The 17004-nt window shown below is 34.8% G+C and overlaps 1 protein-coding gene across 1 annotated transcript; it reads right to left on the bottom strand.

Annotated features, from left to right (window-relative positions):
- Positions 1-2398: 2398 nt before the first annotated feature.
- On the bottom strand, positions 2399-15724 carry LOC138935572 (dynein axonemal intermediate chain 3). Its single transcript, XM_070300239.1, has 14 exons — positions 15532-15724; positions 14438-14622; positions 13703-14134; positions 12350-12670; positions 11924-12172; positions 11569-11727; positions 8217-8548; positions 6071-6402; positions 5635-5863; positions 4571-4871; positions 3913-4083; positions 3313-3663; positions 2578-2825; positions 2399-2458 (listed from the first exon to the last, which is right to left on the bottom strand). Exons 1-13 carry the CDS (start codon positions 15722-15724, stop codon positions 2628-2630), a joined length of 3453 nt encoding a protein of 1150 aa, XP_070156340.1. The 3' UTR covers positions 2399-2458; positions 2578-2627.
- Between the last annotated feature and the right edge of the window lie 1280 nt (positions 15725-17004).

Here is a 17004-nt window from a genome sequence, read left to right as displayed (position 1 = left end):
CATTTGGATGTAAAGTTAGCGAACTAGCGAGCGAATGTTCCGCATCGTCGATGATTCTCAATTGGATGAACGATTCGAAAGAAAGCGCACGCGGGAGAAAGATCCCAAGAAACGATCGTCCCGTGTGGCGCATATTGTTCATGACCGGTCCAGGGAAACTTTAATCGTTTGGAACAAAGCAAATTCCAAAAAAGCGGTAGAGCGAAGAGAAACACTTGCACGCAAGAAAGAATTTCTGTCTCCTGGGATGTTCCAAACTTGAACAATAAGACTGGCAGTCAGTTGCAAACGGTCCCGGATAGTTTCGGAAACTTGCGATGCGCCGACAGTCGCACTCTTTCGATTCTTCTATATTTCGGTGATATTATATTGCTATTTATTAATCCATTCTCTCGATTCGCATTCGTTTATTTCGTTCACTCCGTTCCTCGCTCTTCTCACCGTTCGTCAAAGAAGACAAACTCAAGTGAACGGTAATATAGATTATTAAATATCGAATCTCCCGCCCTAGTATAATTTTGACATTGTCGTTATTACAATATTATCAAAGAAATGCACGCAAACGTACTTTTTATTGCTAGAGAAGAATGCATAGGGATCTGGGAAATAAAAGGCGTCTAGTGTGCAGATTAAAACAAAGCGCAGCTATTTTGAATAATTATATAATTTGCCTTTACCATACAAAACTATTATGTTTTCAAAAACCTTTGTCTCTCAAAAACCATTCTTGCTTTTTAGACATTTGTTCTGCCACTAACAGTGTTTCAAACATACAGAATGCACCGCTACGAAACTCGGCTATTTTCCGTATGAGTAGTTCTGTAAAAAGCTGCATAGATAGAAAGGCAGAGAGAAAAAGAGGAAGAAAGAGAGAAAGTTGCAGAAATATCGAAAAAATATCGCGCAGCGCTGTTATTCGGGAATATTTTTTGCGCGCATGGATTTTTTTTTTTTATTTAGCGCAAACCAATTTTTTTATTTGCACAATAGTGATGCAAGCTTTTATGTGACGCCGAAACTTGTTTTGTCGGCAATTATAAATGTTGTTTTTGAATCTCTACGCCTTGTGCAATCTGCTTTGATCTCGATATCTGAGTAGTATTCAAGCATCTCAATCTGTGTTTGGACGCTCCCTGTGAAAGAGTATCATTCCATGCCGTCGAAGAGTGGATATCGCAGTAAATTAAATCGGGAGGAGTGTGTTACTCTGGGGAAATAGAAGCAGGTAAATCTGCTATATACAAGTTGCGCGCAACTCGGATTCTCGCAGATCCGTTTACGGCGAGAAGAAATGACAAAGAAAAGGCAGAGTGTGGTGGATAAGTGGAGGAGAGAGCGCAGCTAGTTTGAAATTTCAAATTCGTTTACGGTCCCACTGCCGAGTTTTAATTCGCTTTAATTATGAAAAATCGCCGAGTGCTGCCGACCTACTTACCCATCTATCCCCCACTTTTCCATCCTTCCGTCTCTTTCGCTTTCAGACATACCTTTGCGTCGAAGCGGAGATCGTTAGTCTTTCCTAACTGCCACATTTCTCTTCATATGATATCTAATTACTATGATTATTTCATAAGTACTAATTACAATATATAAGTATTATTCAATCGTTCTTTATATGTGGAATGGAAGAAATATGTGAGGAATGAAATTAATTACAATTAAATTTAGAATGTTTTCTTGAAATTGCTTTAAGATTGTTGATACGCAAACTCAATTTTTATATGTAACGATCTAATATAACGCACGTGGAGAGACGTTGACAGAAATATTCTACTTTTATTTCTTTCAGACGTTCCATTTCCTTTGCTGTCATGTATTTCTCTTGTTTATCGACATATTCAATTACCACAATGACATACACATTAGATGCTACGATATCCGGGGAGGTATATATATAATATGATATGTGTAAAAATACATATTCAAAGTTCTCTCCTTTAAATATCGCGATAAAAATATTGACCAGAGTATCTCATTTTCTTGTTACGATAATTTTACATTTGGTAAACTTTGTAAAATTACATTATAAATATTTGCGAACTTGCGTTTCAAAGTGCGTGCCCGTTTTAGTTTCGAGCACAATTCTGATTACTCCTTTAAATAAATGTAGTGTATATGGCACCGCAAAAGAGAATACACGTTATTCACATTTCATTTTCCAACGGCATAGTTATATTAAATAAGACCATGCATTATCGCAAATGGAATCATAAATGCAATTTTAGAATCAAAAGCTACGGATCTATAAAGAAATATAATTGTAGCCATCTGATTCGTGGAATAATGTTACTATAATGGATCATAATAAACGTAGTATTATCTAATATTTGTTTATCTACAAATTATTAACGCACATCAAAATTTCTACCGTCGACTATAATTAAAAACCAAGCTAATAGAGAAATTACTGCGTCTCATATATTAAATTAATCTTCTGTGCTGCATTTTCAGAACAAATCTAACAAAAAAAGATTTTTCTAAAAATCTGTAATCGCGTAAAAGTTCACAAATCTGTATCTGAGAAACGAAAGAACACAAGTTTGAAATGCAAAATGAAAATGTACCTTTAATGCGTACCTCTTGTATCGCGTTGCAGGTAAGTCGTGATGCATCGTTCACAGCATCGTCTACTTTGCCGTCTTCTTCACCTTGTTTAACTTCTTGAGTTCGATGTCCATCAATCTTCTCCTCGACTTTCCTCGCGCGAGTACTTTGCGCCAGTCGAACGTGCGTTCGAAAGGCGTGCTCTTTAATTTAGCAAGAGCCTCAGCTTGCACTTCCAGAAAATTGTATATAATTTCTTCCTCCGGATCGGTAAAAACCTCCTTTTCGACAGAAAGAACAATTAGTATCTAAAGACATCGTTAACTTATAATTAAACACACGATATTGCAATATATAAAATCTTCAATATACAGGATGTAAAATAATCTCTAAACAAAACATCTTGGAAAAACTATAAGCGTACAAAAAATAATACACACATATATGTATAAAAAGTACTAGGTTGACAAAATATCGATCAGTTGAAATTGCTTTGCCATTTTTTGTTTTTATCTGTATATAAATAAAATATATAAGCGACAGACGGATTTATTTTACAGAGAGGATTTTGTAATGTAATAGTTTCAGAAATATCTCTGCAATATGTATATAATCATCTTTGCGTATCGATATTTTATTATAATTCATGCTTTGCATCATAATTTATATTTTAATTTATAAGCGTACGCGCTACTATTTACGTAGAAGAATTTTGCATTAATTATTTGCAAAGCATTTCCACGAGATTAATTGATTTCCTCGACGTACTTCTTTTCGAAAAGTGGTTTCCTTCTTAATGAACTCGTCGATCGTTAAGCGTCTATCGGTTGCAGAAACTGGCAAAGGGGGCAACAAAGTTTCCCTGCGCTCCTGATGCTGCTCTGGAAAGAGAAATACGACAGCTTCCTCAAAGATTCTGTCCTGTAGGTTCAGGATCTCGCGTATCTTGCGCTTCTTTGTCCTCTCCTCCTGCCGCAATCTAAGAACGGGAGCGCGCTGCCTCTCGAGGACGTCCTTCCTTAACCCTTTTTTCTCCAGGATCAGTCGTTGCATGCGCTTTACTTCTATTGACATCCATCGTTCCTTGGCTTCTTCGAGAAACTGCCAGGGTTTCCGGCGCTGTGAATAGCGCGAAATTAATTTAATAGAGAGATAGAGACTATTTTTTTCTTTTTCCATTCAGATGCGTTTGATTAAATATTGTATATCACCGAGAATTCACGAGGGATACTATTATTCACGTGACTATAAACATTCGATTGGGATTTGCTTTTGTAGCGCAGAGATTGCTGCCTAGAGTGTGTTATATATAAGTAAAAAACGAACGTCATCGAATTATTTATGAACGTGTAGCATGTCAAATCGTACTGTGGTCCTCGTAGGTGTAGTTGCGCGAACCGTTGCTTCGATCGTGTCGAATTTAATCCGCTCCTCGGCCTCCAAGCGTTTTTTCACCTCTGCTATTTCGCCCAGCTTTTTCTTCATCTTCTCAGGATTTGTTTCGCGCCACGTTTCCTGCCAGGCTTTAAACTCGCTTATCTGATCATACGCGGAAATAGAAAATCGTTTATGAATGTAGAAAAAGCAAAGATATTTTATTGCCAGTTGAGACAGTAGAATTTACGGCGAATCACGAAACAACTTTTTTTTTTTTTACGATCGTAAATTCAGATTGGATATATTTTCTTCTCATAGAAATGTAAAGTTTTATGAATCGCATGGAGATTCAATCGCGTTTTATTCTGTATGTTACGTCAAATGCATTAAAAGATATTACACACATATATGCTTGTAATTAATAAAAAAATTATAAAAAATTAATTATAATTACTTTTATAATATTTGTTGTAACGTAATAATTATATATAATAATTATATATAATATTTTCTATAAAAATATGTATATTTGCTTTGTTAAAAATAAGTTTTTCAAAGATATTTTCGCTCAGACATTTAATCATACAATCTAATCGATATCACCTGCGTATCTGTGTATATGTCGGCCCTTCTCTTTTTACGATCTTACCCTTTGAACCTGTCGATCAATGAATTTTTTCATCCACTCGACGTCGCTCACGTCGTACGTCAATAAGACACGCGGTGCCGTGAACATTCTTAGAGAACCGTTGAAATCGCAAAAACCGACACATTGTGGCTCGAGCGGCAGCTCGTGCGTATAGATGCCTGTAATTATCCGTCCGGACAAACTTTGTACCAAACTCGGCTCATGGCTCTTGAGTATCAAATCCCACATTTCTATGGTTCCATCCATTCTTCCCAAAATCAAAATGGTTGGACGTAAAATTCCCCAAGAACACGCCGTGTATCTATTTTTGTAAAAAACGGTAATAGAGACGACAGCCGCGCTCTTGTTACTTTGTGTCTTTTATATATAATTAATATTGTTATTTATTTTTGTTACAATAATTATAATTGATTTATGAATTAAACATTAGATGAAAAAATTCTCATAAACGTTTAAAATCGCGAGAATTTCAATTTAACAATTTTCGATAATGACTCTTGCGATCGCGTATGCATATACGTAGCCATATATCAAAAATAGTTTTCATTAATAGACTAGTAATAGTACGCGAGCGCGTTGCAAGTTATGCTCGTATTGTCACGCAGATCATATGGAAAGTTCGATTCGTCGAAAACTATGCGCAGAAGCGTGAAGCGCGAGCGAGTTTGTGCTGGGCAATACGAAATGCTACATTGCAATTATACACTGTGCATTGTGGCAATTTATCGCGCGAGAAGGCAAGAGGGGGGGAGGAATCGCTCGTTATTTTTATCGCTAATAAAAGGCCTGTCGTGCCGCGTTTATGTATATTCACGACCATATTTTGCTCATTCTCGCGCTATCGACCCTATTCCCTCTTGCAGGAATAATTTCTCGGCTCGCAACCCCACGTCCGTAGTTGTCTTAACTCTTTCTCTCTTTTGCGCTTCATCTACTAACGCAACAAGCAACTTCCCTCTTCGTTCCCTCTACACGACGAAAATCACTTAGTGCCAGAGCGTTTACTTTGACGCGGAGGCGGAAAGTGTCCGGTTTGCTTTACTCCGTTAATTACTCTCACCCACCTGACGTTGGACTTTTTCCAAACGAGCGGCTCGCCGAAATCGTCCCTCCATATGGCGAAGATCTTGCCGCCTATCGTGACCACCACATGATGGTAATAATTGGATCTAACCGAATGCGTTACCGGCCCGTCGTGCATCCTTTTTATCCAGAGCCATCGTGCCGTTTCGCGATTCACGTTCACGTCGGTGGCGAATTCGTAACCGGTCCATGTTATGCAACCGAAATCACCTATTGCCAAAGTTTACTCTTTAACCTGCTTTTTGCCGTTGATATATTATTGAATTAAATCGATCTTACTTATAGGTGGATTTTGAGCACAATTAACGGTATGCTTAATTAATGGGATTTAAATTGCATTAATACTAATGAACTTGGAAATATAATCGTGTCGTGTCTATATATTTGGATACAGCAGGAAATCGAATCGCCGTTCACCTTCGACGGTACCGACGAGCAACTCTGGCTCCATGACGTAGTCCGGCTTCTCGATTATGGGTCTATAGTACTTTCTAATTGTGATGTCGTCTCTCACCGGGAATGGTTCGACTTGGTCCTTGTGAAACTTGGGATTGTACATGCCGAGCGTCGTTATCACGAGCTGCCGGCTCTCATCCGGATATTGAATCACGAGGATGTAATCGGGCTTCAAGACGCGATCGAGAATCTTAAAGGGCGACTCGAGCCGCGTCATCGATTTCTCGATATCTGGTTGTGTCTTTTTCTTTCGTCTACGAACTTGCCGAATGTCCTTTTCCGAAGGTCGCCATCTTTAATAGGGCATTATGTGTTTTTCATCAGGAATAGAATATATTTTAACACCATCTCATTGTAGATAATAAAATAACGTTAAAATGCGAGTAGTTGTTAGAAAATTATAGGGTCTATTTTTTTTATACGATGTGTGTGTTTTATCGTATACGTATATGTATGTGAGTCAAGTAGCATGCATAAAAGATAAAGTTTAACAGTTGATAGACTACAATTTAAATTTATTCTAAGATTTTTATTAATGTTTTATTTGGATAGAAAGATTTATTTCCGTCAGCGCAATTTTATGGTATATTTCTTTCCCTCAATAAAGCGTTGAAAATGAGATATAACCTCGTATCAATTTTGTACCAATATCGTACCAATTTCGTAACAAGCAAGGAAACAATTCACTAGTGTGCGATCGTCTACATAGCCATTGTAGTACAACCGAAATGAAGAGCGACTCTCTCTCGCACCCCAACGGGCGCATACAGAGAACGACGAGAGCAAGGAGATAGTTGACAGGTTCTAAGGACTACTTCGAATGGTAAAGGCCGCGGGAAGGATTAGGGGCGAGGGTTGAATACCGATCAACGATTATAGAGGAATGGTCTATCCATTTTCGGACCATATAAACGTCAACTTCGGAGGAATCACGAGGAGCAGCAGCAAGTCAAGTCGCAGAACCATTATGGTTCCGCAGATCGGGGGAGTTTCTTGGGAAGGATGGGCACGGGGATGGGATGAAAGCGGAAGGCGAATCGTCGTCTCGTGTCCGGAGAGAAGGACTCGAAAGGCAAGTCGAACGGTGACGGTGTTCGCTCTTTAACGTTTAGCTTGCGACAAGTTTCGCCCTCGTGGAACATTCAAAGTCGCAAACTTCCAGTCTCGAGAGATACGACTAGGAACCTTTCCCATGGTTCCCAATCGGTTACTGGTCGCCTGACGCTAGCCACAGCCATGTAGGTTGTTCTTGCATTTTTCAAGAAAAACGACATGACATTTTCGCATGAGCGACGATACTAAAAAGTCACAAAAGTGAAAGATAAAGAAAATAATTTTCTGTTTGTCAGTATCGGAAATATTTTTTGAATATTTCATATTTTTACTTTTACACAAGTTGAGCAGCGCCGTAGTTTGGACCAAAATATATTCAATGAATCAATATTGATTTAATATGATAATCTGAATGGCATGTTTTAAATTTTTATCAATCTCAATCCTTAATTGAGAAAATTATTTGTGAGCAACGTGACAAGAATATTCATATCTTTTCCAATTTCTGCAAGATTATTAATAATATGCTCTCTTTTATAAATATATGATAGATCCTAAAAGTAAAAAATTATTATAACATATATTTCGTAATAGCTAAAAATAATACATGCAAGTTTCTATACGCATACTTTTTTTTTTTTTGTTTTACAAAAGTATATAGGAAGTTTATAGGATTTTCTCTGAGAATTCTATTAATTCTGAAAGAAAAGGAGTTATTCTTCATTATTAAAAAATCGTAGATTATATTTATAGAAAATGTTTCGCGAGCGTAATATTGTGCTACTATTTAGTGCACATCTAGAGCATACATACATATAAATATATATACACATATATGTATGTACATATATGCATACGTACATATGCAAAAAAAATTATTTCTTTTTATTATTATAATTGTTTTTTTCTACATCTTATTCTTAAAAGTTTTTTTTCCAATTTAAGCCTTATCGAAAAAAAAAAAGATATATTATATTCTAAGATACTTCAAGATATATATATATATATTAAATAACAAATGATTAAATCTGGATAGACGAAGAATCGTAATTACTTAAGATCCCAAAAGGCAATCGTGCCATCCTCGCTGGCAGTTACGCACTGACAACTTAGATCGTTCAAAGACGTGTCGTCCGGCAAGGATGAGATTCGGCCGTTTTTATCGATCTTATGATGCGAAGGCATCCAGATTATCTGGGTGATGCTCGCCTTCTGGCTATATTTGAGCGAGGACATCGCCACTGGACTGATCAGCGACGTTACCGTCGTCTCGTGCATCCACGTCATCAGGCTCCTCATCGCGATGCTGTACTTGGCTTGAGCTCCCGTCTGCGTTACCACTGACTCCACCCTCTCGATTTTGCCAGGAATGTGCCAGATGGCGATCTACTGTAACAATACGAGTAGATTTTACTGCTGTCCTTTTTATCCCGTTTCATAGCACTCTAGACTTTTGAAAATTTCATGATCGTACTAACAAGTCTTCTATATGTTTATTCATCGACCTCTTTTTATCCAAAACTTGCTAAATCTATTGTATTTCAAAAAATATATTGAATAATCAAGAGAATTTTCTTGATCTTTCAATATAAAAAAAATTAATAAAATTATTAATAAAATTTGAAACATAAATCAACATATATCTGCATACAATATTAAATAAAAATTAATATCTTTTTTTATAATAAAGCGATTAATATTTTTTCAATGACAAATATAAACGCGGATTATGTCAAAACGAAAAAAAAAAAAAAAAAAAAAATTTATTTGATTTTGCGGCTATTACGATGTTGTTTTCCGCATTGTGACAAACAACAATATCGAGTTACTCGAACGATTCAACTTTTTCTTATAATCTAATTATTTTAACGAGCTTAATAGTCTTATTAATATCTTAAATTAAGATTCTTAATGAGATTTTCTCTTGAGGTTAAACGGATTAGCTGATAGAATTTCGAAATCGCTGCTCATTTCGCATCGCAAATTGTTGTTTCGCGTTCTCGCAGTCTTTTTGCCTATCCCAGGCCAATATCATATATATATATATATATACAACGTATGTATGCATAGAAATAAATATGTGGAAAGTGTGAAATTTGGCGATTGTCTCTGATTAATTTAGTTCATACGCGATCAGAGAGAAGATATAATAGAGGACGGGAGAGCCATAGGTAATCGCGTGTAAGTGGAAACATCAGACGATTAGAAAGAGATAGAATCAAGTGACCTGGCTGTCATTGTCTATTCGCGCATGCGCAGTTTTTGATATTTAGTATCAGCAGTATTATAGCAATAAATTTGCTGCAATAACAATTTAAGTGAAATATATTTTTCGTATTACTTTATTATTTGAATCATATGCAAATCGTTTATTGAATTTAATTATATATATTTTACTTGTACAGTAATATAAACAAAATTTTTGTGATTTCTTTAAAGATTGAAATATATCGAAATTGATAATTTGATCATTAAAAAAATTAATTTATTTTTAAAATAATTTACATAATTATTACATTTATTTTATGGTTTAATTTTTGTCTACTTATATATTGCAAAATATACATTTTTTAATAAATTTTAACTGATTTTCTGTCATAACGAAACATTTATTAGATTTTTAAAAATCTGTATTAATTTTCTGTAAAATATAACTTTATAATATTTTTTACTACGCTAATGTACTCTCCGGACTCTGTATGCTCTACTCTGCGCATGCGCTAACAGACAAGGACAGCCAAGTCACTTGGTCACTTCGTCTCTTTCTAATTGCCTGATACTCTTTTAGCTGACTCTATTATATCTTCTCTCTGTACGCGATTAATAGGGTCTATAGATAATTATCATAGAACTTATACATATACCTAGAGATGCCCTGCGTGTTAAGCGCTGACCGAGCGAGAGAGGAAATGTTTCTGTCCTCGTTCTACATGTTTCGTTTCACCGTTCCATCATTTTAACATTCGCGACGATTCCTTTTTATATCGTGCGCCTTTGCGCAAATTTCTCCAAAAGAGAATATTGAATGGCTCGAAATTCGATATTGATTCATTTATTATTAAATATTACTAGACAATCTACGTATTTCGGTAAAACATCGCGATAGCGACAACGCGTCGCTAAGATAATTTCACAGTGTAAACGCGTCAAGTTGGACGACGAACTGAAAAACCGCTCACTTCGCGCTTGACGTTACCGCGCGCGTGCACAGTCGACGATCGCCGTGATTTTATGCGTCTCTTCGTTCATCTCGGACGAATATCGCGTAGCAACGGATAGTGCCGGTAGTGCCGAATCTAACGACGGACGATCGACATGTATATTAATTGTTGCGCGGGCATCGATGATCGACGCGTCTCCTAACATTTTTAACTAACGTTCGTCGCTTCGCGTCCCATCTTCCGTCACGCCCGTTTCGTGGTATTTGCTCGACCGACAAGCGAGTGCCATCTAATATCCAAAGCATCGAAGGACATCGTGACAAGAGGAGCAGCGAGGGACAGTTGCTACGAGGACAGGTGATCCTCATGCATACTATATTTGCTTTGTTCATGTCCGTCACGATCGACAGACGCGCGCGTCGCTTCTCGAATTTTCACGTCGGTCAAAAGCACGCCAAATCGCGATGTATGGGTGTACGCGCGATCGTGATGTGTTTTTCGATATTCGTGACTGATATCGATCGTGTCACAATTGGATTACCGTCGAAGGAAGTGGTTTACGAATGTTTCGTGAGTAGTTAAAACGCGAGGCATCGAGGGATCGCGACGATAGGTTATAATCGAGACGGAATTGTTGGGGTAAGTGTTTGCATTATATTTGCTTGAGAATTTTTTTTTCTATCCGTTTCAATTCTATTATTACATTACCCAACAATATTTAAAAAATTTAAATATTTATAAAAATATCCATATTTTTCTTCATGAAATATCGTTTTGTATAGATATATATATACGAAAAAAAAATTTTATTATCTTAAATCATCGTTGCGTATGTGTATGTCTATATGTATCTGGGTCATAGTATATTTTGATGTTAAAGTAAATAAACTTTGATATCATAATTTAATTACTTAATATAACAGCAAAACTAAATTTTGTCAAATAAATTTGCTCGTAAAACTACAAATTTATCGCTAAGCTAATTTTAGTAAATTTTATTATTGCAGCGAAACAATTTATAGTTAATAAATAATTTTTAGCAAAATTTTTCTTGCTATACATATATTGTATAATAAATAATGATGACGGCTACATCGACTTAAAATATGCTATTTTATATTGTTGGTGAGAAAAATGTTTTTCTCTATCTATCTTAGATAGCAGGAAAAAATGTCTACGGTAAAAAAAAGGGTATTTTGAGAGAGAAGAAAAGATTTGAGAATATGCGTGATTGATAAAAATTACCTGGCCATTTTTACAACCGCCTACGATGATGCTACCATCGAGAGGGCAAACACCAATAGACGTTACTTCTCGCGAACATTCAAGGATCAGTTTAGGCGACAAACAATCAGTGAAGGACCATATTAGTACTCGATTGTTGCCTTCGCAAGCTAAAAATATCTGAGAAAAATGTGCTACTTTCAGCAAACAATATGGTATTTAATTTCGCTTCACGCACGCGTTTATATTAATAAAAAAAATATATTCTACATTAAAACAATAAATTTTTCATTAAAATTAATCAATGTAGAGAAATGTTAGGAGCAATATACAGACAAAAATAAATTCGAGAAATAATCTGCGGCGATCGATAAACCTCGTCATAAGTTTTGGGACCGATCAGATGCTCGCCCTTAGCATGTTGTGTATAAGTAGCTATCGCCGTTCCGGTCCAAAACGGATGCCAGCAGAAATCGTTGATAACTTTATCCACGATGATCTTTCCGTCATAATAGCTCTGATGTTCTTCGTAACCTATCGGTACTGGTGCCTGCGTATCCTTCTCATTACGCACCAAATTTACATAATCGTTCGTATATACATCCCATATGGAATTCATTAAAATCTAAAAAGGCTCAGAGATATAATTGCTAACCCCATTATAAGGTTACTTAAAAAAAAAAAATCTTAAATATTTTGAAAACTAATATCTTAATTAAATTGAGTTTTATCCAATATAAAGTTTCGTATTATATAAAATCTTATTTAAAAAAATCGAGGAATATTATTTGTAACATATTACTTGGTCGCACATGTCGTCGGTATAACGTTTCAGAAAATCCTTAAAGGACTCTATCTTGTCTTCGGTGTAGGTAGACAAATCGACTGTCTTATATTTGTACAGATATTGGTACCAGGAATTGACGGGTATCGATGGTGCCGTTTGCGCCTCGTTGTGCTGTACGATTGGCATCACTTGCGTTGCCCTATTTACCAATTTACGCCATACATTTTCGAATATTTGCCGGTACGGCAGCAACTCAATATAGCCATCCTTCTGATCGCCCGCCTTCCTGTCCGTCAAATTTATCGGTATATTCAGCAAATCGGCTGTAGACGTTACCTGATAATAATTAAATGCGAAAGATACGATCGTTATCGACGATGCGCAACATATCTCAACAAGTAATCAAATTGAATGAACAAATGATCAAATAAATAATGCTAGTATCGTGGAATTTATGAATTACTTCTTGCACTCGATCAAAAACAAGATAAAATGATTAATAAATAATTTATTAAAATTTGTCGCTGTATGCTATTATTGTTGATTCACTGATTAGCAGTATTTATAGACGGGATTAGTAGAAATTTACGGTAATCGCTTTAATACTGTAGATTGGAGTTAACATACGCAAGCTATCAATATTCATGTTCTGCACATGCGCAAGTCAGGCGCATTAGTTAGCGCGTACTGTATTGTGTGCTATCGGAAGGTAATAGAAATTTTCAAAAATTCCCAATACGTTACACGATGCGAATTTGAGCTTGGTCGAATAGATATGCAAATCGCGAGTAGAAAATTCGGCGAAGGCAGAATGAAAAGTCGCAAGTCGACGATAAGTATTGTATGTTAGCGTAAAGATATATTCGAGTTGGGAATTGTTGATATTTTTGTAATTTGCTTTAATATATTTGAATTTAAAAATTATTTTTCCATTTTCTATCAATTTTTGTTTTTAATTTAATAACGTTTTTTTTTTTTTTTTATTATCGTGCACAAGTAAATAATTCAATACATTAGTGTTTTTTTCCAATCCACCTATTTTTGAAAAGTTGAAAGAATTAATCCAGATATATGTATCAATTTTCACAATTTTAAAAATAATTTTTTCGAGTTCTTAAAATAATAAATTAGACTAACTTAAATACCACATTATTTAATTTTTTAATTACACTATTTATTAAAATATTTATCATTTAACTTTTTATAGTTAAAAAATGTTTTAAATTAATTTTATTTATATAAGGTTGGAAATAGTAGATTGAGCGGAGTATAATTCTTTAATATTATCCAACTAAACAGTACTTGACGTCCAAGAAATAGAATTTTGTGATTCTTTAAACATACTATAATATTTAATATTATGCAAACCTCAATCTCGAATAGCGGTCTCGTATTTTTGACGACATAGGCATCGACCTCGGCACCGCTTCCTAAATCCAACCATCGGCCGAGAGGTTTGTAGATTGCATATCTCACGCGATTCTCATGATCTTCTCTTTGAGTTTGTATAGACTTCATTATTGCGTCTTTACTTTCTTCGGTGAGAACAATGTAGAACTGGGCCTCTTCGGCAACAGACGGTGCGTAGCCGATGAGAATCTGTTCGTCAGGATATTCTTGAATCTCGTCTCTTACCGGTAGGAAGTCACTGCTCTCGGAATGCAGATCTATATTATCTTCGATAATATTCTTTCTAACGTACACCCATGGATATTCCGTGGTGACGTTCTCGCCAATGACACAGCCGACGATCTTTTGCGTCAGCGGCGACAAATCGATTCTCGCTATTCCTGACATTCCCTGAGATTGGATCAAACGAATGTAATTTAATAAAGATATATTTTTTTCCTTTTTCTATACATAATATATACAATATATATAAAAGCAGATTTTTTTTTTATAGAAATTAGAGAGATATGGAATATCAGGACGCTCGACATAAAAAATGAATGTTTAATTAGAGACATATCTGGAATTTGCAACAATGAATTTTTATTCATGTATAATTCTCCATAATATTCTATATTTAATATAACAATTCAATTAATGACGATATGAAATTTCGCAAATAGAATAAACTGCAGTTACGGTGCAAATATTCACCATTGACACGGAATATCGAATTTTCTTCTTCGGTTCTGCGGCTATCTGCGCTGTGTCAAATTTCCAAATGTCGCTCACTGATGGTGCAGAGGAAGCGAGATCATAGATAGTTCTCCGTTTTCCCATCGGATCATCTATTTCTATACGAATTTTCTTCTTCGCCTTCTTCTCCCAGTCTTGAATGGCTGAGAGGATAATGAAGCAGATAAAAATAATTCGATTTTTTAGAAAGTAAAGGCTAATGAGATACACATACACAAAAGCGTAATCACAATCTTGAATCTTTAAAATAATATATATAGTAATACACGTACAAGCGCGCGCGCGTTCTTCATTTATTAAATAAATTAATAATGCTGTTATAGCAAAATGTTGAGAGCTTTTTGATTGCTGATATTTAAAATAACGGAGATATTAATTAAAATAATAAAGATAGTTAGTCATTATATTTTAACAAGTTATTTAGATATAAAAATTACGAGATATTTATCAGGATTTGCAGGATTCATATATTTAAATAAAATAAATTTATAATCTCTTTTATTATGCGTACTCGTTGTTTTAAATCGCATCGTTTTTATTTGAACGTATTTATGGTCGACTAAGTTTATGTTTCATTGTTAACACAGTGCGTACTCCCATCCAACACGCGTATCCGATACGCATCATCGATCTTCGATATATAATTTTAACCCATTCATTACAAAGTTTCAATATTGGTATATTCGACATTATCGACATTCTTCTTGGCAATGCAACGTGTTGTATACCTTCAACAGTACACATATTTTACAGAGAATATATATTTTTAAATAAATAAAGCAAAATATGTTAAACTTACACGCAAATCCAAAAAATAATAATTATTTAAGTTAAACATAGAAAAATAATACGCGTTATAACTGCAATATTTTTTTATCTTTTATGTTTAATTTATTGTAAATATCGGAAAGAATAAAAAACACAATTTAATTAACATATAATCCGATGATTCTAAGAGAAATATCACTCATAGCACAGATTTGTGCTATGTAAAATATATATTTATCAATATTGTTATTACTTGTCAGATTATTTCATAAATTATAACCTACGCAATTTCTCTTCTACTTTTTCCCAGTCCCTCTCCTCGCAAGGTTCTTCCTTTTTCTCTTCCTCTTCTTCGAAAGATTGTTCCACTTGGAAAGAATCATCATCATATCCGTATTCTCTTTCAGTATCATTTTTTCGAAACTTTTCGTCTTCCAATATCTTTTTCGCATTTTCTTCGTGTATTTTTTTATCCATGATGCAAAATGATGTAAATTGTCCGCTCAATTATTTCACGTTTCCAAGACCACGTCGATGAGCTACGCACGACCGACATGTAAACATGTAACTACATACGCATTCGTATGTGCATACATACATACATACATAATACGCATACGATCGATATGACGAGACGGAAGATAGAAGAGATCTTTATGATAGGAAATTGATTCATCTCGCACCGGTGTAAAAATTTTTTAATCCGAACTATATAACATCGGTAACGCGACTGACGATATACATATATCGAGGCTTAACGAAATTTTGAGTCGGGTACATTTGCAGTTTGATTGAACATCGAAATCTCAGGTATCATCGTCAGGCCGCCGTCCATCGCAAAGTGGATAGATATTTCGTAATATCAATTTTTCTCTCGAAACACGCGGACGACGTGGGCGATTTAATTGTTTTTATATCAGGCGAATGAAACTGGTCGCTCGTGCACTTAACCCATTTCGCAAACTCGATATACCACAGGCATTGTCAGCGCTGACGAAACGTTTTGTAATCCAATGAGTGATTTAATTGCGCAGCGACCAATTCGTTTAAACGCAATGTATCGCCAATTGATAATATTGGATTTAACAATTTACATATTATAAATATTACTAAAAGTATTTATCAACGTAATAATAAGGAATATATTGAATAAAAAAATATAATTCCTATATAAATATGCAAACGAAAGTCTTTTCTTTAAATTTAAATTACTTATAAATATTCATCGTATATTCTCCAAATGCGACACGAAATATTTTTAATAAATTAAATAATTTTAAAGAAATATATAATTTGTCTCTGCCATTATTTGAATATAAAATTGCAATTGTGTCGTTGAAATAGCTCGCTAGTATTTTGACATTCTAAATGAAAAGTTTCGTTTCATCAAACGACTGTTTAAATGCAATTACCGACAGTATAAAATGTTATTTGTTTGTCAAAGCAAAATTTTATTTGTCAAATATAATAAATTGTTACAACAATAAATGTGATGCCTACCCTTTCCCGATTAATATAATCTTATATAACGAAATTTGTCAATATATTTTACATAAAAAAAGCATAATTAGCATCAATCAGTAGCTTGTAATATTTAGCAAAGGTGTTTTGTTATTGAACCAATGATACGTTACAAAAGGCATATATTATTCATATCATTCGGTAAAATATAAAGAGACGCAAAAAGAGATACCGAGCCTGAGTGTGTATCATAGAAATAATAAAACGATGTTAAATTTTCCGTTTAGCAAAATTTA

Source organism: Polyergus mexicanus, unplaced genomic scaffold (assembly GCF_030449975.1).
Source record: "Polyergus mexicanus isolate NDT 795.1 unplaced genomic scaffold, iyPolMexi1.0 SCAF_8, whole genome shotgun sequence".
In the NCBI taxonomy this organism is placed as follows: Eukaryota; Metazoa; Arthropoda; class Insecta; order Hymenoptera; family Formicidae; genus Polyergus; species Polyergus mexicanus.
Note: the sequence above shows the minus strand (reverse complement) of the source record. Positions and strands in the feature narration are given on the sequence as shown.

What these genes read in the sequence shown, in the direction of transcription:
- LOC138935572 (XM_070300239.1), bottom strand. Translation starts at nt 15,724, where the DNA reads ATGGATAAAAAAATACACGAAGAAAATGCGAAAAAGATATTGGAAGAC. An exon ending in TTCGATATTCCGTGTCAATG is followed by an intron (nt 14,135 to 14,437) that starts GTGAATATTTGC and finishes ATCCAATCTCAG; the next exon opens with GGAATGTCAGGAATAGCGAG. An exon ending in GTCCCAAAACTTATGACGAG is followed by an intron (nt 11,728 to 11,923) that starts GTTTATCGATCG and finishes CATTTTTCTCAG; the next exon opens with ATATTTTTAGCTTGCGAAGG.